Below are 22,879 nucleotides of genomic sequence, written 5' to 3' on the forward strand. Positions count from 1 at the left end.
CTCACCTATGTCCGAGCTATTGAGGTCCTCAAATCATGGTTTAAAGACTTCAAGGTGCAGAGAATCCTCCAGCAAGTGACCCGTGCCCCACACTGCAGAGGAAGGAGAAAACCCCCCAGGGCCTCTTCCAATCCGCTTTGGAGGAAAATTCCTTCCCGACCCCAAATATGGCGATCAGCTGAACCCTGAGCATGTCATTTTGCTCCTACATATGGAACAGTGAATTACAGTGGCTGTCACCATTTGTTTAATGAATATCAGTTGTTGACATGACATAATATGAAAAAAGCTCTAGGGTTTTCAGTTCTTTAACTAAAGTGTTCTCAGTTAATGAATTTTGATATCTTCAAGGAAACAATGCCCAGCACTCTAGCTGTTGCAACTAGTAAAAACTACACAAAGTCTTAACAAAACCTCATCTGCACCTGCCTTCAGGATAAATTATTCTAATTCCCATAAAATGGGATGTGTGTGACTAAAATACTAAGAAGACTTCAGTTCTTTGCTTCCAGTTAAGGGTCTGTCAGCTTTTCCATTATAAAGCTTCTCTTCTCTTTTTTTAGGGGTTTATAACTTGCATGTAAAATTTTTGCTGCGGGCTGAAACTTGGCTTCTGTATTTGAGCCTGGCAGCAGATATTTACATATTCATTATTTTTCAGATATAAGAAAAATAAAGAAATATTTTTTTCATTTAAATATTTCACCTTGCCATGTACATATGTAACTCTCATTAGAGGTAGTTACCCGTTTAGGTGATACTCCACTTGGAACAGTAAAGACAAAAAAAAAAATCTTGACTAAGATACCTTTCTGCACTTGTATAAATCTAAAGAAAGACTGAATTAAAAAAATTGTAGTGGATTAATTGATAACTTTTGGGATTTAAAAATATGGTCAAGAAATTTTGAAAAGAAACTCTTGCTTTCAGTCAGAAACTGTTTCATAAGACATTTTACTACCAAACAACTACATTTTTTAAAGACTGAATGAAAGCCTTGTTACTCTGGAGCAATGGTTCTCAACCAGGGGTCTGGGGCCCCCTGCGGGGCTGCGAGCAGGTTTCACCAAGGGGGGTTCACCAAGCAGGGCCAGCACTGGACTTGGCAGGGGCTCAGGGCAGAAAGCTGAAGCCCCACCGCATGAGGCTGACTCCCTGAGCCCCAAGCCCTGCCACCTGGAGCGGGAGCCCAAGGAACTTAACTTCCTGTGCCCCTTTGTGGCATGGAGCCCCAGGCAGTTGCCCTGCTTTCTACCCCCTAACGCTGGTCTTGGCTTTTATATGCAGAAAAACAGTTGTTGAGGCACCAGGGTGTGTGTGGAGTTTTTATAGGATGTTGTGGGAATGGGAAGGTGGGGGGCTCAGAAAGGAAAAAGTTGAGAAACCCCTGAACTGGAACCATTGTGGTCTATTGGGTGAGTTCATCTGCTTTTCAGCCTTGTCACCGTATGTATTTGCATAGACTGTAATGATTGATGCCTTTTTTTGTTATATTGGCTCCACAATGCACACTTTAAAAACTTCTTAAACTTGAGAGATTGAGACAGTTGAATTTTGCTATTCTAGCTCTTTAGAGCTTGTGCCTTTGGGGAACAATAAAACTGAATTAGACAATATATTAGCTGTAAGTTTTAGGAACTGTATCCATGAACTAACATCACCATGACACGAGATCAACAGGTGTATTGTAGGGAGACCTCAATAGCCTTTACACAGTCTTCATGCTGATTAATAGTGTATCTCCTTGGGTTTTGCAGGTGTACATTATTCAAGTTGAGTTATATTTTGGAGAATACTGTACAACTTCCTCTGACATTGTTTTAGGTTGGGTTATTGCTATGCCAGGAAAGCCCCATAGTATAGATGCAGCCTACACCAATAGAAGGGTGTAGGAACACCCTTTTCTGTTGGTGTAGCAACACCACCTGCCTGAACAATGTTAGCTATGTTAATGGAACCACTCTTCCGTTAACATCGTTGGGTCTACACTGGGGGTTATGTTGGCATAGCTGTGTCATGGGTGTAGTTTTTCACAACTCTGGACAACATAACCATGCCAACATAATCTTCAAGTGCAGACCAAGCCCTAGATTTTGAAACTCTCAATTGATATGCGTGAGCTTCATGTCTGACAGTTTTTATCTTGAATTCCTGTCACTTTTTCTAGCTGTTAGTAAGAAAGAATGCATAGTCCCTGCTCTGAAGAGCTTATATTCTTTTTAATAGGTTTCTCTTTACTGTGGTATAAAAGCTACCTTTACGTATGTGGTCTGATCTTAGTCTCTTTAAGCAAAATGTTTGCTAAATTGTATTTTCTTACTCATTTCTTGCAGAATTCTCTCCTATCTAATGCATTTCAATGGCATGTCTCAAGTTTTCTCCTTTAACGTCCCTATTAATAGTTCTTTAGTTTTGGCAGGTGTGTATTAAATGTTAACACTCTTTTTTTGGATGTTAAACTGCTATTTACTTATGGTAATTTCTAGTCATTTTAAGGTGACTGTCGAGACAGAGAGAGACGAACTGAGGAGGAAAAATTTGTCAAGGATTTACAGTAAATATTCTCTGCTTTTGGAAATGCTGTCAGAAGTTTGTTTAGGTTCAACTGAATTTTTGTCATGTGCCAGACGGAATCAGTCTGTTATAATGAACTGGTCGTGTACTTCCACCAACAAAAAGGGAGGGTGAGAAACCAAAGCCTGCTCAGGATTTCTTATCTCCTTGTAATACAGGAGGGGGGGAGTATGCTGTTTAACCTAGCCTGTAATTAGGTTCTACATGGAAGCATATATTACTGTACTTGTGTTGCCAAAGCACTTCAGTATGATAGATGGGATTTAAAGGTTGATCTGACTAAATTGCAATGAGAATACTAACGACAAAGATATTTCTGTTGTGAAATATTCCTACCAGACATCATGGCTGTGGCATAAATGCTGTAAGATAATGGACAATAAAAGTCACTCGAAAATAATACTCTCCTAGGATTGGACTGCCTTTTCCATCGCACGTACACTGAACCAGGGAGATAATGTAATCATAAGCCTAGATCATCATTTAAAAATATAGGTAATCTCATATAGCATCTTGACAGATTTATTTTATGAGTAAGCCGGAGAGAGAACATTATTGGGCAGCAGAGAGGAAGGAAAGTATTATCATTGTGGTAGTGGTTACTTTGTAAAATAGTTTGCATCACTTCACTCTTTCAGGGAGCCTACTATAAATGACACAGCACTCACTAGAGTTTGGGGAACCCTGGCTCCCGTGTGTAAAATGTTTATTTGTACATCAGTCATTGACCGAAGAGCCTGCTCATCCGATACATAATATTAGAGCTTTTATTCACAATCACAATTAAGTGTTGGATCCCTCTGTGTATGCCACAGGGTGACTGGGCAGGGGCTTGATAGGGCACCCACTTGAATGCGGACAAATCATGCACAGGTATTTGGAAGGGTGTGTGTGACGGGATGCTCCCCCACTCTGGGGTGCCACCTGTTGTACTGGAATCCCACTGAGCCTGCCTGTTCCACCAGCCTGGGCTCCCTCACCCTGTCCTGCTATGCCAGGCCCTCAAGCCTCCTCTAGCACACACACAGGTAGGGACACACCCAGCTGCAGAAAGACACAGACACTGAAATCGGCTTTGCTTGGGAAGAATAGCTAGGGGATTGTCCAGTACTCAAATGCACACCTCCTCTGGGGTGCAAACCCAAAATTGCATTGTCTTGCTCTGCACAGAAATCTGTACAGCGTAAGCTCATGAAAATCGCTCCCTCCCTCAATGTGGAGGAAGATATGCACAGCTTCTTGTCACCCAGTTATGAATTGCACAAACTGGTTTAAAGAAAACAAAACAAGTTTGTTAACTAGAAAGTATAGATTGTAAGTGATTATAAAGGAAAGCAAACAGATCAAAGCAGATTATTGAGCACATAAAGCAAACATGCAAACTAAACTTAATACACTAAAGAAACTGGCTACAAGTAATTTCTCACCCTAAGTGTTGTTTTAAGCAGGTTACAGAGATTCTTGAAGACAAAACTCTTGCTTGCAGCTGAGAACTCCAGATATTCCTTTCACAGACCAGACACCTTCTAGCCTGAGTCCAGTCCTTTCTTTCCCAGATCAGTCTTAGGTGTTTTTGGCAGTCATCTTGGGCAGGGATTCAGCGAAGAACTGACCAAGATTAACTCACGTCCCTGCCTTAAAGAGGATTTACATATGGCTGGAATCCTTTGTTTTCCAGTTTGGTCCCCAGCCCTATTAGTGGAAAAATACTAGTAGGTCAAGATGGGGTCCAGTACCAGGTGATATGATCACATGACCCTGCAGTGTCAAAGTAGCATCCTAGGAAGCTTCTCAGGAAGATGGGAGATTGGCAACTTCAAAGTTCTATTGTTCTCCGTAATGGCCCATTGACTAACCAGCCAGACTGACTACATTCTGCCTGGTGGGCGTTTCCCAGGTGCAAACACTTTTGTAATTGATACATAGTCCATATTCCTAACTTCAGATACAGAAATGATACGTGCATACAAATAGGATAATCAGATTCAGTAAATCATAACCTTTCCAGTGATACCGCACATGGCCCATCTTGCATAGAACACATCTTAGTTATGCTGTATTCATATCATAACAATATCTTGATTGCTTATTTTGTTACACTAGCTATTTTCATCCAAATATAGTTTTTTCCCATTTGGCCCCCCAGGAAATGAGGGTGGGGAAGAAACGTAGAGGAATATAGTAAACTGGAGAAAAAGTACATATGTGGGCGTATAGTCTATACACACTATTCATTAATATATTTTGCATTGCTATACTACCTTCTATTTGTTGATCTCAAACCATATGGCAGATGCAAAAGGCCACTTGGCATGTCTGTAAGGCAGGACACTACTACCCTCATTTTACAGATGGGAATACTGAGCCTCATAATGGCCTTATGGAAGTCACTTAGCTTCTGGGCTTCATTTTTCCCATCACCTCCAGTATAAGATGTAACAGTGCAAAGCCCTGCTATTTGTTTGTAGCAATGCAAAGAAAAGCAGTAATCTGTTTGGCTCATTTCGTCCTTATAGGAGTATCCACCTCAATGGCCCTGATGGATTAACAAAAGGCTTGTTATTGCAGAGCCAGATGAGGACAATTTCTTTCTGTGGGACAGGGGGGCACTACCACTCTGTGTAGTGTAATCCTTTCTTTTGTCTCCTACCTATTAGATCAGCTAACAATAGTTCATCTGTGGACATTTGGGTTTGCTGGCACTCAGTACCATTGCGGGCAGCAAAAAGGACTGAGTGCCAGTCATATGGAAAGCAGCTGGCTATGCCTGGTAATAAGATGGAGGTGTGCTGGCTCAGGAAACAGGCACATGCTAGGCACAACTACTGCTGCTTCACTATCTCCTTGGGAGGTTTTTGGCACTAGTCATACTGCGTATTCATCTGGGAGAGGATAATTTGCCCTCTAGTTGAGTTTTAGGCATCCAAAGGCACATGCTAATACCTGATTAAGCTGGCTGCAGCTGTTGCCAAGGCTGGTTTGGAGAGGAGCTGCACCTTGCGGATTTGGTGCGTAAGAATCTGAACGCTGACGAGGTTCTGTTCCTTAAAGTACATCTTGTAACTAGTGATCTTGGTCTCCAGTACCAAGAACCCTGGGCTCTTCTGCCCTATGAAAGGCACCTGTCAGATACCTGCAGGGGATCGTGGAAGCTTGGTTTTGGCTGAGTAGAATATTTGAGTCAAAGGAGAAGAGCAAGAGGCAGGTCTGTTTGGGAGATATAGTCCTGTGGAGGAGTTCCCATGAGAATGTGAGCTTGTTGCATTTGTGGGCCCCTTCAGGTTAGGGGGTTCATTTAACTTTATATGAGGAGAGGTGGTGAATTGGGATCTTGATTGACAGGTTGCTTTGGCTTGGGCAGATGGTACTGGAGCTGACTGAAGGCAGAGTTTCAGGAATAGTGTGACTGCACAAGATATAAGTCAGGGCAGAATTTGGTTCTAGATCTGTGCTCTTCTAGCTATAAAAACTTTGGGTTTGTGTGGTTACAGTTCTTTATGATCTTATGCTGATGATTTTTAATTACGTTATTGATTTTACTTTGTTCGTTTCACAGATGTTAGTAAAGATGCAGCTGAGGTAGCAGATAAATTCATTTATTTCCAATCTAAGTCAAAGCCTGTTTTACTTGTTTGTGCTGGTGTACCTTGTTTCTGGCTTTGTAAAAATTGCATTTTGCATGTGAATAGTGCTACAATATATAAATGAATATATTGTAGTAGTAATAACTGTTCTTCAGAATGATGACAGTGGGTGCTAGGATGTTTAGAGACTAGCTCAGCAGTTTTCATAATTGCTTGATAGGGGAATTTCCTTTGTGGGTGAGTGTTTGGAGTGTGCTTTCCTTTCATGTCATGCCACTCCTTCAAATACAGGGACAAATATTAGACAAACCTATTCTAGTATGTGGGCTGAGAGAGGACCAGATTCCACATCATTTGAGGTTTGGGTGGATCGCTGTATTTGGGATGTATTCCTAAAGTGGTGTTGACATATATGTGCGTGCACACATCAAAAGACGGCGAGTTGGAAGTTTGGTATCCTATACATTTTCAGAGTGCTGTCTTCCTAGCCTTTGAGTTTATAACTTCAGATCTGTTGGTGGAAGGAAGGCAGCATTCTGCTGTGTTAATTGTTCTTTTCTGAAAATGTTTTGTTTTTAAGTTGGGTTCAGCTCTAATTAACCATGTTTTATTTCCTTCCTTTATTTCCAGTAAACTGTTTTCCCTACTGGTTTGGGTACAGGCAAACAATCCTGCGCCAGTAACTCCACTGCGGATATTTAGGTAAGCAGCATATTCAGTCATACAAGACCTGCCAGTTTTTGTGTGGTTGTATGATGTCCTGATGACTGTCTTCTTTACAAAAAGAAAAGGAATACTTGTGGCACCTTAGAGACTAACCAATTTATTTGAGCATGAGCTTTTGTGAGCTACAGCTCACTTCATTGGATGCATACCGTGGAAACTGCAGAAGACCTTAATGTAAGACATTAAGGTAATGTCTTCTGCAGTTTCCACGGTATGCATCCGATGAAGTGAGCTGTAGCTCACGAAAGCTCATGCTCAAATAAATTGGTTAGTCTCTAAGGTGCCACAAGTACTCCTTTTCGTTTTGCAAAGACAGACTAACACGGCTGTTACTCTGAAACCTGTCGTCTTTACGAAACTAAGTGCTTAACTGAGACAATGTTGCTTCATTTATTTATAATGTGCAGCTAAGTGCCAGCATTTTAATAACTGAAGCATATCACTGGCTTCTTTGTTCATATGAGTTCTCTTTATTTTCAGTAAAAGAAGTTTGTTCCTTGATTTTCTAGATTTGGTGGGGATGCAGAGAGAGTGTCCCACTTACCAGCCTGTGTCCATTCTTGTGACATACTGAAGATTGCATATAAACAGCACAGCCAGTTTTGCTAATGTTGCTTAATCGTAATTTGCAAGTTTTCTTTTGTACTGGTGACCCCTTTCACATAGCAAGCCTGTGAGTGTGACCCCACCCTTATAAATTAAAAACACTTTTTAATATATTTAACACCATTATAAATGCTGGAGGCAAAGCAGGGTTTAGGGTGGAGGCTGATAGCTCGTGACCCCCCATGTAATAACCTCACGACCCCCCCTGAGGGGTCCTGACCCCCAGTTTGAGAACCCCTGGGCTAGGTTATACTGCTTTCATAAAATCTTACATGCCATAAACCTGTGGAACTTGCTGCTACAAGATATTGCTAAGACAAATGATTGTGAATTTCAAAACTGATTAGAGATTTATGCAAATTGGACAAGCACCTGCGATTACTCTAGTCTCGGACAAAATTGTAAACGCCAGTTGTGTTTCAGGCCATATGGGACCACTGGTTGAGGTAAAGAAGAAGCTTCTCTTTGTGGCATAGTATTATACAATTCGTTTAGCACAGGGTTACTTTTTTTCCTCTGACACTTCTTGCATTGGCCACTGACTGAGGCACTGGCATGGATGGGTCATTTGGTCTATTCTGGCATGGCAGGAGGAGGAATACCTGACTGAACTGGCCACTTATTCTTTTCCTATATGATCATTCTTGTGTTTCTGAACCCTTCAAAAGAGCATCCCTATCATTTTTCACTTATAGGTAAAGTGCCAGCACTAACTAAAGACATTTTATGCTTTAATGTTGTGTGAAACTGACCACAATTGGTATGCGGTATTGCTGGGTTCATTAGATTGGTTGGTCGGTCGGTCATCAGCATCATTTAGAACTTGCGTGGTCACTTAGAATTTACCCCAAATACTGCAAGACTCATAGCATGCCGTTAATAATTTTTACCCAGAATTCTCCAAGTGCCATGCTTGAAAAAGCAGTGATGAAAGCTTTCCTCCCTACATTTCCCTTTCTAGAAGCTGAGAAGATTAATATTCACTCACAGTTACTCCGTGCTGCTTATAGGGAATGGAACCCCAACAATGACCATTCATACCTCACAGTAAAAAGGAACCATATGTCCAAACAGGAATTCTCAGAATAAATAATTGTCCAGAAGCAAAAATATTAATTTAAAATTTGATTAAAAAAAAATAAAGATTGAGAGCCTGATTTCAACAAGTGGCTAACACTGACTACAAAGGATCCCATGAATGACATGCATAATTTTGGAGAATGACTTAGCCTCTACATATATTGATTTTTGTGGCATATGACCTACTTGGATCTTGTGCATTTGAAATATTTAATGTGAGCATTTGTAATAGCCTCAAACAGAAATTCAGCATTGGTTACTTTTTGTAACTTACTCTTCTCAGAGGTGATGGTGATAACTTCCCTTTTTCATCCAATATGGGGAATGTGTGGCACACCTCTGTGCTATTTTAAAAATATATCTGTTTACACTTCCCCAGCTGCAAGGCCCAAACAAGAACAGTCTGAGCTTCCTAAGTACCTTGGAAGTAACAATGAGAGAGAGCCCATCTCTTGAGTAATGAAAGTGCAGGGCTAGGACAAAGTAGAGTCGGACACTGCCAGTGGGTAGGGAGAGCTCGTTCCAGGGCCTCTTGACTTGTTTCCAACTGTTGTCTTTGGTGGTTAAACAGATGATGAATTCTTCAAATATTCTTCTGGAATTATGTTTTTATTACCAAATGGGAAAAGGAAGTGAGAAGGAGTCTGATTAAATGTTTTTCAGTTCTGGTCTTTTATTAACGTTCTCTACTGTTGATTTTGTGTACCTTTCGTATTTTGCTTAACCAGGACTTGACTAGATTTTTTCTGTCTGATTTCTTTGATGCTGTATTGTGCCAGTGATAATGTATTGAAAGTTGACTGGAAAGCATTAGGTAAAATGAGTTTGTTGATCTCTGTCTAGTTGTTAGGGGAATCACATCTTCAAACTCACCATCACAGTGCACTAATTTTTGTAGTCTTGTTGTGTGTCTCAAGAGAGGACAAGGTCTGAATAGGCCATGGAGATGAAATGTTCCTCTTACCCCTGGATATAGTTCCTGCAAGTTAGAATTGAGGCACACTCTTGGAATTTACAAATGTTGAGGAAGCTTGAATTGCTGTTGCAAAGCTGTGGATAGATAAACAGAAAATTTTTAGTTTTCAGGTCTGTTAATCTAGTGTACATTTCTTTTGTGGTTCAGTTAGAAACTGCTGTACAGCTATGAATACAGGAGCTAGAGCTGGAACCGTTTTCTGGGTTATTTATCTTTGCAGGGATTAATTTAAAAAACACTCATTTTGGCAGGAGCACATTTGCTATGGAAATGTAAAATATACCTTTAAGTTTTCACATTTTGGATGTCAGTGACTTAAGTATCCCTTTTAAGAAAGCTACATAAAATACATGATTGAAGATGGAGTGCATGCACCATAAAATCAACATAATTATTCCTTCAGATTGAGTTTAGCCATATTTCAGAATGCGCTGCATCTACTGAGTGGGAATGGTGGCTATATTTTTTATGTATTGTGGAAAAAGCATACACTGCAGTTGAAGGTGTGATTTGCAGCTCCGGTAGGCCCACTTGTACTCGCTTTAATCTGGCTAGCATGCTAAAAATAGCAATGAAGACGAGGCAGCATGAGCTTCAGCATGGGCTAGCAACATGACTAAGTACCCAGAGAATCAGGTAGGCATGTATGTCTGGCACTGAAACCCATGCCACTGTGTTTTTACTGTGATTTTTAGTGTGCAAGCTAAATTAAAGCTAGTGAGAGTATGCCTATCTGAGCTGAGATCATTCGACTGCAGTGTAGATTTACCTTCCATCCGACAAGTGTTTCCTTATTGTTAACAAACTGGGTAGCAATATTGGATCCAAGATCTAGCAGAATTCTGTTACCCAGTGAAGGTCTTGGATTTCTTGTAACTTAATTACCTTTCTTTGACCAATTTCTTTGGGTACAGATGGTGCCAAAATCCTCTCGATCGTTTACTTCCAACCTCAGTGGAACTTTACCTTTTAAAATTCAACATCTTAAAAAGAGAAGAGTCATTAAAGTATTACACTGTGTTGATTAGCAGTGATGTACTGACACCTTTGTGACTCTGGCGGCATAAGATGGATAAAATCAGCTGAAGATTCTTACAGTGCAGCCTGCATTTATTTCCTGTTTAATATAGGAAGAGTGCTGCTTGCAGACAACAACATGTACCTGCATGCAGCATCCCATCCTGATTTGTACAGCCAAAATATAAGGTGCAAGACTGTAATAGCCCATGGACTTGAGCAATTCTGAAAAGAACAGTTAAGACCGAGAGACACAATTTTGAAGTGCTCCCTTACATTCAGTCCTGGAAAATCATTGTCCTAGTGATGTTTAAGGTTTTGTGGTAGTTACCTCTTAGGAGTTGGTGGGATAGTCTTCCCCATATTGTGAATGTAACATAGCCCGAATAGTTCCTGGTTTAAATAACAAAGGTTTACAAATATATTAATTATGTAAACAAAGAAGTTAGAATGACTGAGGTATCAATTGGTAATTCAGTCTTCAATATACTCTTTAGTTACAAATTAGCCTTTACACGTGTAGCTTTCTTTAATCCATAAATTTCACCTTACAGAGATCAAGCAGGGAAACTTTAGCCCAGAATGTGAGTGTTTCAAACAATCTTGTCTACTTGTTTGTTAGAAAAGTATAAGCATCTGAAAATAGGGTTGGGAAGATGGGAGATTGTAAACAGTTTTGCAGCTTTTAGCTATAGTAGGCATTCTGAGTGTCCTCTACTGCATTGTATTCATGTTTAAAAGTGCAACTGGAATACTGGCTTTAGTTACCTTTTTGCCTATTTTTATTTAAAGTGTCATAAAACTTAAAAAAATATGCAACAGTTTATTGTAGGTTTCAGAGTAACAGCCGTGTTAGTCTGTATTTTGATTATCATGCACATTGTGTAAAGAGTTGTCACTTTGGATGGGCTATCACCAGCAGGAGAGTGAATTTGTGTGGGGGGGTGGAGGGTGAGAAAACCTGGATTTGTGCTGGAAATGGCCCACCTGATGATCACTTTAGATAAGCTATTACCAGCAGGACAGTGGGGTGGGAGGAGGTATTGTTTCATATTCTCTGTGTATATATAAAGTCTGCTGCAGTTTCCACGGTATGCATCCGATGAAGTGAGCTGTAGCTCACGAAAGCTCATGCTCAAATAAATTGGTTAGTCTCTAAGGTGCCACAAGTACTCCTTTTAGTTTATTGTAGAGTTACAATTCAGGAGCCTTTGCTGACATTAAAAAGTGCTTCTCCATTGTTATCAGCAATCTGAAGGCCCTCTATCGGTCCTCTTACTGAGGATAAATTTACCAGTCTACCTATAGTGTGAGTGTGTGCCAATAAGAGCCTGGAATAGCAGAACTGCCAGTTTCAAGCAGGACACTCTGTCCCTTAGGTGTCAGCGGGGATCAGAGCTGGTGTCATGTGAGCTCAGCCATATCTCTTTTCAAAACTGATTTTATTCTTACTCCTTTATTTGCTTGCAGCTACAGTACTTTAAGCAAACACTGGCCAAACCCTAATACTCTTCCTAATAAACTCTTCTGCATGCTTGCGGTAGCTATGTTATTCTGAGCTGTTAATTACTTTCCCATTGTCTAATCTCTCCTTGTAAGTGAACATACCTTGTGTTTCCTACAGAGTTATGGTTCTCTTAGAAGTGCCTGAGTTTCATGTGATCTGCTGACTGGCTTGGCTTCTCAGTTTTACAAATAACTGGATATCTTTTTGGACTTCATTCTGTCCCTAAGGCAGGCTATGGTAGATGTGATATAAGATCAGTGTTAGACTATAGATATGAATCAGTGTTCGAGTATGGCAGCTGGGACCTGATATCTTAATGCATTCCAGTATCTTCAATTTTTAAGTGTGCAACTTAATTGTCTTGGGTGGTAAGAAGCAAAAAGGGAATCTGTCAGTAAGCCCGTATCAGTATGTTCTCTGTGCATGTAGGATTTTTTATTATGCTTTCTTTTTAAATAAGAAACCTTTATAAATCCTAGTTATTTTAGGTCCCATGTTTTTAGAGAATTATAAATTTGATGGCTCCGACAGCAACACATAATGCACAAACTACTTGCGGGTGTGTCTAAGAGAGATTCCATATGTCTAGTGGATAAAGCACTGGACCAGGATTCAGGAGATCTGGGTTCCCAGTTTGACCAGTGGCCCATTGGGTGTCCTTGGGCAAGTCACCTTTCCCTCTCTGTCCTTGATTTCCCCATCTGTAAATGGGAATAATGACACCTTTTATAAAGGGCTTTGAGATCTACTGATGAAAAGTACTATATAAGAGATGGGTATTATTATTAAAGGGGCTTTTTTTTTTTACAAACAAACAAACCCATCATGATCTTCCTTATCTGTGTTACTAATAAACTTACAGATTATTAAAAGTGAAAGAATGTTAACATCTAATGTTACTTTTTCTTACTCATGCTGATTCTTTGTACTCCTCTCCCCATGGACAATGAAAACAAACTGAAGTTCATATTATGGGTTTTTAAATACTTTTATATTTAGACCAACCCAGGAGTGTTCAGCACTTTGTTTTTGGTGGGCACTGTACTATAGGGCTCTTGCAATTCTTTGGTAATGGGAATGTTGTTGATGAATGTTTGTTGCTTTTATAGCTTTCCTGGTTGGTAGATCAATATAACAGAATCCTTGATGTTTTCCTCATAGAAGCCCCAACCTCTTTTCATAATCAAATGGCCAGCACTGGAAAAACAGAAAGAATGGCATCAGGCCTCAGAATGAATCTGTAGCTTGTTCTGCTGCAACATGGAAAACTCAAAATTTGTTCCTGTGATTTATATGGCTACTGAGGGGAAGTAGCATGATGTAGTCTCTGAGGGATGGGGGAATAACCTAAAACTTTGCGGTTCACATGATGTGTGCTGGTTCTGAGCATTGGCACTGGAAGCTTTTTAAAGCATTTGTTTAATTCTCAATTTCATATTTCTAAAAAGATAGTGGATGTTTTTAAAATGTCACCATACATCCATGCGTTATGGTAGGTTGTGTTATACCCAGCCAGCAAAATTCTGTCTGCGCTTAAGGCTCTTTAACGAATAGTACTGATAGAACAAAATAAACCTCCAATGCAAAAATTCTTCTGATGACTTGAGCTGTGATGATCCTCCTCTTTTTCCAACTGTTGTAGTTTAAAGTAAAAGGAAGTCAGTGCTCAGATGCCCTTGGTGCATTATTAATACATAGCAAAGTTCCCTGTCTCGCTCACTGCTTGCCAAGACTGCTGGAACAAAGATTTCTGACAAAAATTAATTTTGGACACTAAATCTTATCTTGTCACAGTTGTTATACTCTTGGAACAGTATCAGACCAGCCACAAAGAGGTGACCCAATACTGGCACAGTACCTGAAACACAGATGGATGAATAACTAGGCATGTTATTTTACTAGCCAAAAGCACTCTGTTCAAAGTCATCTTGCATTTCCTGGGTCTTTTAGTATTTAATGTGTAAATTCTGAATAAATAGTTTGAAGAGAAGCCTTGCTTTCCGGGCCAGAATCTGATACATCTACTCATATCGAGTAGTACTTTAATCCACACGTACTTCTATTAACTATTCATGGGATTTTTTCATTTTGAATAAAGGTATCGGGATCTGGTTCACAGTCATTCTCTGCCTCTAGTCATTCTGATTATCTTGAATCTGTAAATATGATTCATTGTGACAAGATACATTTCACTGCTCCTCCTAGAAATGCTATGTTGTATACTCATTTTTGTGCTTAAACAAAGATAACGTGGATCAGTTATTCCTTTGCTTAAAGATATTTAATTTCCTTCAGCCCTTATGTCATTTACTAAGATGTTATGCAAGCTATTTTCATGCTGCATGTGACATTGTATGGAAATACCATACCACATCAAGAAAAGGAGTACTTGTGGCACCTTAGAGACTAACCAATTTATTTGAGCATGAGCTTTCGTGAGCTACAGCTCACTTCATCGGATGCATGCCGTGGAAACTGCTGGTAATAGCTTATCTAAAGTGATCATCAGGTGGGCCATTTCCAGCACAAATCCAGGTTTTCTCACCCTCCACCCCCCCCCCAACAAATTCACTCTCCTGCTGGTGATAGCCCATCCAAAGTGACAACTCTTTACACAATGTGCATGATAATAAAGTTGGGCCATTTCCTGCACAAATCCACCTGATGATCACTTTAGATAAGCTATTACCAGCAGGACAGTGGGGTGGGAGGAGGTATTTTTTCATATTCTCTGTGTATAAAGTCTGCTGCAGTTTCCACGGCATGCATCCGATGAAGTGAGCTGTAGCTCACGAAAGCTCATGCTCAAATAAATTGGTTAGTCTCTAAGGTGCCACAAGTACTCCTTTTCTTTTTGCGAATACAGACTAACACGGCTGTTACTCTGAAACCATACCACATCAGTTACCTTTGATAGGAACTTGTGGCAATAAAGATTAGGAAGTAAAAGAGGAGTTATGCCTGTGGCTCCTGTTTACATTGGATCTAGATGGTGCTTTCATATATACCGGAGATCCATTTGGAAGGAAGGGTAGGAATAAGGATTACTGTACCCAACTAAGGGAGCAAACTGCTTTACACTGTTCAGCCAACAGGGGAATTTCACTTTTCCAGACAGGGTTGCTTTGATCTGACTTTGTGTTCTCAAAAAGTTATTGCACAAAGATTGGATTCCCAGCAGCTTACTTGTAAATTTGGCTGATCTATAACATTCTCAGTGCCCTTTCATTCATGTTTTTTTTTTTTTAGTCTTTTCCTTCCCAACGCCCACAAACTTTTACTTAGTCTTATTTGAAGTTGTAGAGGTATAAAAGAAATCCAGTCATACTTTAAACCACTTGATAATCCCCCACCCTTCTCTACAGATTTAAGATAAACCCAGATGTGATGCTTGAGGTGCAGGAATCTGAGTTGTGGTGTGGGTACTGGATTTCACTACTCCTTTCAGCAACCACATTACTGGCAACTTAAATGCAAGTTAGATTTCGTTTTGTGTTTTGACTCGGCACTTCACATTTATAACGACAATACATTTTCAGTGCTAAAAAATGGGACACAATTTGTGTGGGATGAAGGGAAATTTTAGATAGAAAATGAGGAATAAGTGACAGTACGAATGAAATAAGAGATTGCAGGTTATTGGCTGCTGATAGAATACGTTATCAGAAACTGGTCTGTTGGCAGTTGTTGTACACTCTTTCCCCCCCCCCCCCTTCAGTTCTGTAACTTCTGTAGGAGCCTCTATTGGGATGCTGTCTCTCTAGTAATTGCTGTAAGGGGAAAATGGAACAAATTTATCTGCAGTACTGTTCTTTTTTTTCTCTTTGTTCCTAGGTCAATGTGTTGGTGTCACTGTATTCTAACAGGTCTTCCACCTATTGCTTTCTCCAACACACCAACTTGTATGAAAAGACAATTTTGGGGGGTGGTTGAATCTTAACTTTTCAGTTGACCCTAGGTCACGGTGTAATGTCAGCTTTGGCATTTTGAGCTGCTAACAGAGGATGATCCTGAAGTCCTCCCTCAACCTATATAATGTTTTAAATGATGCCCACCCTGCAAACGGTATTGTTGGGGATGTAGAGTGCAGAGCTATAAGTCTGCATGCATAACCATCACTGATGTTTTTACTATTTTAAATGGCTTACAAAGTACAGGTTTTGTTTACGGAGTGTGATTATAAGTTAGGCATGGTCTAACTGTTGAGGATTTGGATTTTGTTGTTCCAAAACCTCCTCTAATTATTCCTCAATCTGGGACAGTTCCTCAGATCTGAAAAGAATAGCTCAGGATTGGGAATCTCCCTTACATCCTCAGCCGTGAAGACCGATGCAAAGAAGGTCTTCATTTTTTGGCTCCATCAAATTCTTTTTCCTTCAGATCAAAAAGACAGCCCTTCTCCTTAATGAAGCTACTTGGAGCGCACATACCTGTGGATTTTTTTCCCTTTTAAACTTTCCTCCTCTCCATTCAGAAAATCCCTGACCTTGCAGCCTGTCTTCTGTGCTTCTGGTTTGAGATTAACCCAAAGACTTGCACTTGTCATGCTGCCAAAGATATATTAAAATAAATAAAAACAGGTAGTTGGCTTTGGAATGCTTTGGAAGAGGAACTGTCTGGTCAGGAAATGGGAAGTATGGCTCAGAAAAACACATGGGGTCCATTATTGCATCACTCTACATCTGCTAACCCTTGTTAAGTGCATCTGGACGTTTGTACAGGCCATCATCAGGGTCATACGTACCTCCAGAAAGAAATAAAAGCGCTTTAGGTGGGGGATTTCACTTTTTTGTTTTATATAGATTCCACTGAATAGATATGGGTGGGATGGAGGACACCAACAAACCTATGCGGGTTCTGAATGTCGAAAGATGTCAAGATACAGGCTCATTGGAGAACATTATTGGCTCGCAGTCAGTTTAATTCTGTATTTTTAAATTGGCAAAAGTGCACAATCTGTTTACAATTGATATGCCATCTGATTTAAAGAGTTACTAGGGATGAGACAGACCTTTTGGATCTGTAATTCCTCCCAGTGCAAGATAGTGTGCCAGGCAGAGTAGTTAGATATATGAAGTACTTTCTTGAAGAAACAGTTTTCTTTTACTCTTTCTTATTCATTTCTTTTAGTTCCTTTCTTTTATCAGTGAAGAAAGTGTTGACCTTTCTCACATTATTCTTACCTGTATATAGAATTACATTTAGGTCATGTAGCTTTATTGGGGGCAGTGCCAGGTACTGCTGCTGCAAAATTAATTTATATTTAAACTGGTGAAAGCAAGGTCTTTTATGGGTAACATAAAGAGAGAACATACGGACATTAGCTGTTCTTGATATTCTGCTCAGTTTGAAAGCTTTCATGGAAATCAATGATGCTTATGATGAGAGGCTTCCTCCCTTGCTATTGTCTGTGGAGACTCAGAATTTGCTTGACTCACTGCTTTCTGCATACACAAGCTGGAAGGACTCTGAGTAGTGTATTTGTGACATGCTTAGACTCTGGAGGCTATGGTGGAAGGTGAGGTATTCTGCTTCAAGAGTTCTGTGCACTGGAACCTCCACTGGAGTGAAGGAGAGGAAAAGACTATCCTCTTCCTCTGTTTATGTACAAACACATCCACATACTCAGACAGACGCGTGTTGCAAATTCTTTCCACTTTCAATGTGTTGGATTGGTAACAGTGACATGGCTTTTTTTTGTATTTCAACAGAATTCTAGGGCAAAGATTGGCATGTTACCATGGAAGGACAACATAACCATCCACATCATCTAGGGGACCAGAACAACCCTCTCTGCAAAGTGCCAGGGCAGGAATATCAGCATGATCCTCAAGTAAGCACATTTCTCTCTTTAATCCCCCTTAAAGACCCCATTGAGTCTTTTTTTATAACTTTTTTAAATGTTAAGATTATTATAGTCTTTAAGATATATAAATTTTTGGGCCTAAAGAGCTTGACAGTGTTGTTTCAAACCCATTTTTGATGATCACAGGAGGAATGGGAAACATTTTCAGTGTTGCCTATAGCAAGTGTTTTGAAATTGGCTTATAAAAAGCTTATATTGGTACAATGCTGACTTTCTGTGCTACTGTGATCCTTTAAAGGAAGGCCAAAGAAAAGAAGTTGTTTGAATTTTAATGATAAATATATTATTTATTCATCGACTTGAATATTTTAGTGATAATTACCAAATACAAGAAACAGGTCAGTCCAGATTAAATTGTATGATCTCTTTCTGTCTTCTGAGCCTCTGGGAGCATCGTTCCTTGATATTTTTTCTCAGCACCAACATATTTCCCTGTACGATGATCTCCCTCTTGTAACTGGCAGTCCACAAAAGGGGTAGGGGATAAAGATATCATTAGGTCTTATTTCCAGACTAACTGCAGATTTTCAGTTTAACCAAGAGATTATTTTTGTTGGTATGGCTTGGGGCTATGTCACTTCTTGGAGGGTGTTTCAGGCTGCAGATATTATCAGAACTGTTAGGTTTTACCTGCACAGTGCCTAGTGCAGTTAACAAAAAGCCTTAAAGGTAGAGAAGAATGCTGGAAGTCTTGCTGGGAAGTGAGAGTGTTAATTTGCCACATTAAGTATTGGATCCAGTGGTGTTTTGAGGTTCTTTGGACAGGAATGATTCATTAGGAAAGCTGTAGCAAAACATAGGTACAAGATTCCAAAAACAGTGGGTTATCTGCTTATACAGTACAACAATGAATCTATTTTGTTTAGTGCTGCTCTGAAAATACATTGTATGGAGCACAGCCTCCTCTCCTAATGCAGCAATTTGTCATATTAAGTCATTTAATAATAATTGAATCCCCTTGATTAATCTCCTAGAATTAGCCAGTTGCATTTTGAGCAATTAGGGTTAATTACTGCCTCATTTGGCAGGGTATAGCCCCTGTAATTATTTCATGAACAAGATTAGGAAGTGTTCTTAAGCAGCAGATACATTCATGGCATTGTGGAACACATGTTAGAATTTGTAATGACATAGTTAAGTGTAATTAGTAGGTAATACTCTATGTTCTGCCTTTACCCTGATGCTGAGCAACCTCATTTTGCTGAATGGTCATTGTTCAGTGAAGATTTTCCCCTCTCCCATTAGTATCTAAATGATATCAGTGGAGATGTCTGAGTATGTCAGCTGTTCTGAGGAAGATCCAGGTTGGAAATTGGGGGTGGAGAAAAGAGCTCTTGCATCTTTGCTCCTTTTTAAAAGCCCTGATGCTGAATAAACCAGAGAAACACAGCGTTACAGAGAAGGTGAAATGTTAGTTTTAAAACTTAGTTTATTGTAAAAAGACACATAATATAGTAACTTCCAAAGCAAAGATTATCACAACTTCCTTGTGTGTCATGATGATGATGGCTTGTTTATTGCAGTATATCTGATTTTTCATTTGGCATAAATGTAATTAGAGAACTTCTTAGTTTTGTGGTACCTCTTATGTGGAAGGATCCCAAACTACATAATTTCTGCACCATGAAATGCAGCGATCCTTGTCTCTGAGGGTGTTTAGTAATGCTAGCATGCTGTGCTGTAGTTTAAGGTGGGAGAGAGGGAAATGTTCATTAAACATCTCGTATGAAAAGTGTCACGCATGGGGCTTCAGTGTTTCTGCGGAGCAGGCAGTGTGTTGGCTTTTAAAGTCTCAGCCCCCAAAAAAAAAAAAAAAAAAGAGGTGGAGAGAGAGAGAATAAACCAAATGGAATGGTTTCTTTTCTTCAGTCAAGGTTGTGCCCTCAGCTGCAGACGGACTAGACCAGGAGTATACTCCTATCCCAAAGGCCTTTCCTAACGGTAGTTTTCACTCTGACTGAAAAATCCTTTTAGCACTTTTCATCGTACAATTTCAAATGCTTCACAAAAGCATTGTTATCTCCATTTTACAGGTGGCAAAGTGGAGGCAATGGCTGACCTAATGTTGTATAACAAGTCAGTGGCAGAGCTGGAAATAGAATTCCAGGACCGCTGACTCCTTCTCCGTCTTCTTCTCCAACTGCTAGACAACACTTCCATAATAAGACTGTGCTTTTATGCAGTGCCCTTCTACATCTAATGCTGCCGCTAAAGTGCTTCTGCACAGGTGGGGAAGGGTATTTGCTTTTCTTAATGCTGCGTGAGCTGCTAGTACCAGCATAGTTTTCCAGTTGTAGTCTGATCTTTGTATAGTTCACATTTTGGAGTATTTTTCCATTAAATAAAAATTTGGGGCTATGGTAGCTGTACTCTGGTGGCTTGATATTTATTTTTTTATAAGTTGCAGATACAATAAAAAGGTATAGAACTCCAACTTTAAGAGAGATAAATTGACTACATGTCACAGTTTGTTTCAGACTTTCCCCCAAAGATTTGCAGTGCTAGTTTACAGCCATCCCTAGCTGCTCATCTGCAGTATTTATATTTAGTGTTTTAGTTAACCTTTTCCTTATGACTCACAGTAGAACTTCATATTTAGAAGTTTTCTAATTAGAGTAAGTGAATATATAGCGATAAAACCGTATAAAATCACAAGCAAGGATATCAGCCCATGTTGTTATGTTCCTATGAAGTTTGTAAAAAGAAACAATGCTTTCCTGGTAATGTTCCTGACTGCAAGCTGGCAATCCATGTAATACCCAGATTATTTGTTTGCTCTGGGTAGCAGAGGAGTAAAGATTATGCAAGGTATGTAAAATACAGTTCTAAAAATGTAGCTTTTTCATCATTCTTATTAACTGAAAATTGGTTTTATAAAAACAATAATGCAATCGAATGTCTGTTCTCTGACCCTTATTTTTATAGTTCTTAGATACTCGGATTGCTTGTGATAACTAATTTTGGTCACTACTGATTTAGATTGGATTCATTTAGCAGTGCAAGTCTCTGTGCCATTTATAATTCCCTGAGGCATCCAGCTTTTTATTCAGTTTCCCCTGCTGAATATTGGGTTTAGCCTACACATTCAAAGTTAGCATTTCTCTTTTCCTGTCAACTTTTCATTAGCTAGTACTAATTTTTCACTGGTAGAGAAGATAACATTTCAAACTGGAGCCAAGTTGTTCATCAGACTTTGAGTTGTAGCTAACAAATCAGATTCAGGATATCAGAGATTATCATACTGGTTTCTGAAGCTATGAAGTCCAAAAGCTGAGAGCATACAGTCATCAGCTGCAGTCATTACCATAATAGCTGTCTGATATTTGAACAGTAATTCACATTTACAAGCCCCGTATTTTCCTGTTCTAGTTGGTGGAGCTTAGAACCCCTGCATAAATCAATTTATTCTTCTAGTGTATTTTTGTAAATCCACACCAGAAAAATAATTTCAATCTCAAAATGAACAAATTTTTTCAGCAAGATTTTATTTTATGGATATGGATGTACATTTTGACAGATCATAAAGAGATTTGAATGATTGAGGATGCTAGTAAATCAGTCCTTTGAATACATATGCATTATACTGCATATGCTCAGGCTTCCCCATGTACCAACACAGATGTTTTTCAAAGGTGAAATTAGTTTATGGTAAATGTCATTCAGATGAAGCAAGCACTTTAAAAGCATGGAAGCAGTTGCCTTAAAATTAATGATGCATTGCAAATATCAGAAAAAAGCTTACATCCAGCGTAAAGATAATTAAAATTCAGGTCAGAAGTCTATGACTTAGTCAGGCTAAATTTTTTAATGAGATTTCAGAAAATTAATTGGGCGAATGCTTTTTTGTTCTTTTATAAGAAATATTTAATTTCATGCTCCTACAGGGGAAAAATGTTTTTATTGGTAACTAAAGATTTTAATGGCTAACTTTTTAACTATTTGTTAAAAAATTTTTAAGAACCTTTAGGTAGGTCAGAAATATTTTGAGCCTTCTGTGACCTGATTGCCACTAGTTCAGACATATGGCAAGTGCTGACTTCCTTTCATGCCAATCAGGCTGGAATAAAACAACTGAACTTTTATTTATTAACATGAGCTTTTATTTACACACAGGGCAATGATCACAGGATATTTCCGTCCTCTAGCCACACCCAGACTCCAATTTCTCCATGCCTCTGCAAAACAGTCACATAGACACAACTCCATGTCATATTATTATTGTGCTGAGATTTTGCTGTCTAGTCTCGCATCCTCCAGTGACCACATTGTCCCAGTCTCTGCCTGAAACTGCAGGTCAGCAGCAACAATGGCTGCTTCTCAGCCAGCTCTCAAAGCAGTAGTTCTCAAAAGTAAGGTTTTTAATAATAGTATGAATTTAATACTTGTAAAATGCATTGTCAGTCTCTCCAGAGACTGAAAAAGTCTATCCGCAGAACACTTCTCTCTCTCCCATATCCCCAGCACACTCCTTCTTCAAATTCTGAAGTAAAACCTTAGGTGCCCATTTCAAAATTCTCCAAAAATTCTCCCCAAACCTTGTGGCTCTTTACTTCTGCATGGTGATGGCTGCTGTCCTTCAGGAAAGGTTGAACAATTTTAATACTAGATGGAAGACATTTAGTGCTGGATGGAAGCACTGAAAGACATATGCTGCACCTGTGCATTCTAAGATGTGTGTACACATGCATGTGCAGAAAGAAAGCGTTATTTACCACTGGTTTCTTCCACTTCCGTATTTGTTGGTATGACTTCCCCATCTCTGCAGTAATTTGTGGAGAAAGGCACTGATGGCTTGATAAGGAATAAGATCCGTGTGTTGTACCCTGTGGTTGGGAAGTGTGGACCATACAAAAAAAAGAACATATTTGTAAGAGCCCAGAGGCGTCTCTGTTCTATTTTGCACCCTGTCTTGTAGAGTAACTTAGCCTAGCTGCTGAACATGA

General features: G+C 39.5%; 1 protein-coding gene across 4 annotated transcripts in view; it reads left to right on the top strand.

The window, feature by feature from the left end:
* Positions 1 to 22,879, top strand: part of NEK6 (NIMA related kinase 6) — a 110,801-nt gene that overhangs the window by 25,781 nt on the left and 62,141 nt on the right. For 2 of the 4 annotated variants that reach the window (XM_084649767.1, XM_084649765.1), the window contains exons 2-3: positions 6,789 to 6,860; positions 17,782 to 17,903. In XM_084649767.1, coding sequence (XP_084505893.1) covers positions 17,811 to 17,903 — 93 coding nt within the window. In that variant the 5' untranslated portion in view covers positions 6,789 to 6,860; positions 17,782 to 17,810. The remainder of the gene's footprint in view (positions 1 to 6,788; positions 6,861 to 17,781; positions 17,904 to 22,879) is intronic. The other 2 variants (XM_084649768.1, XM_084649766.1) reach the window with 1 other exon arrangement.

This window comes from Lepidochelys olivacea (genome assembly GCF_965140295.1).
Source record: "Lepidochelys olivacea isolate rLepOli2 genome assembly, chromosome: 16".
In the NCBI taxonomy this organism is placed as follows: Eukaryota; Metazoa; Chordata; order Testudines; family Cheloniidae; genus Lepidochelys; species Lepidochelys olivacea.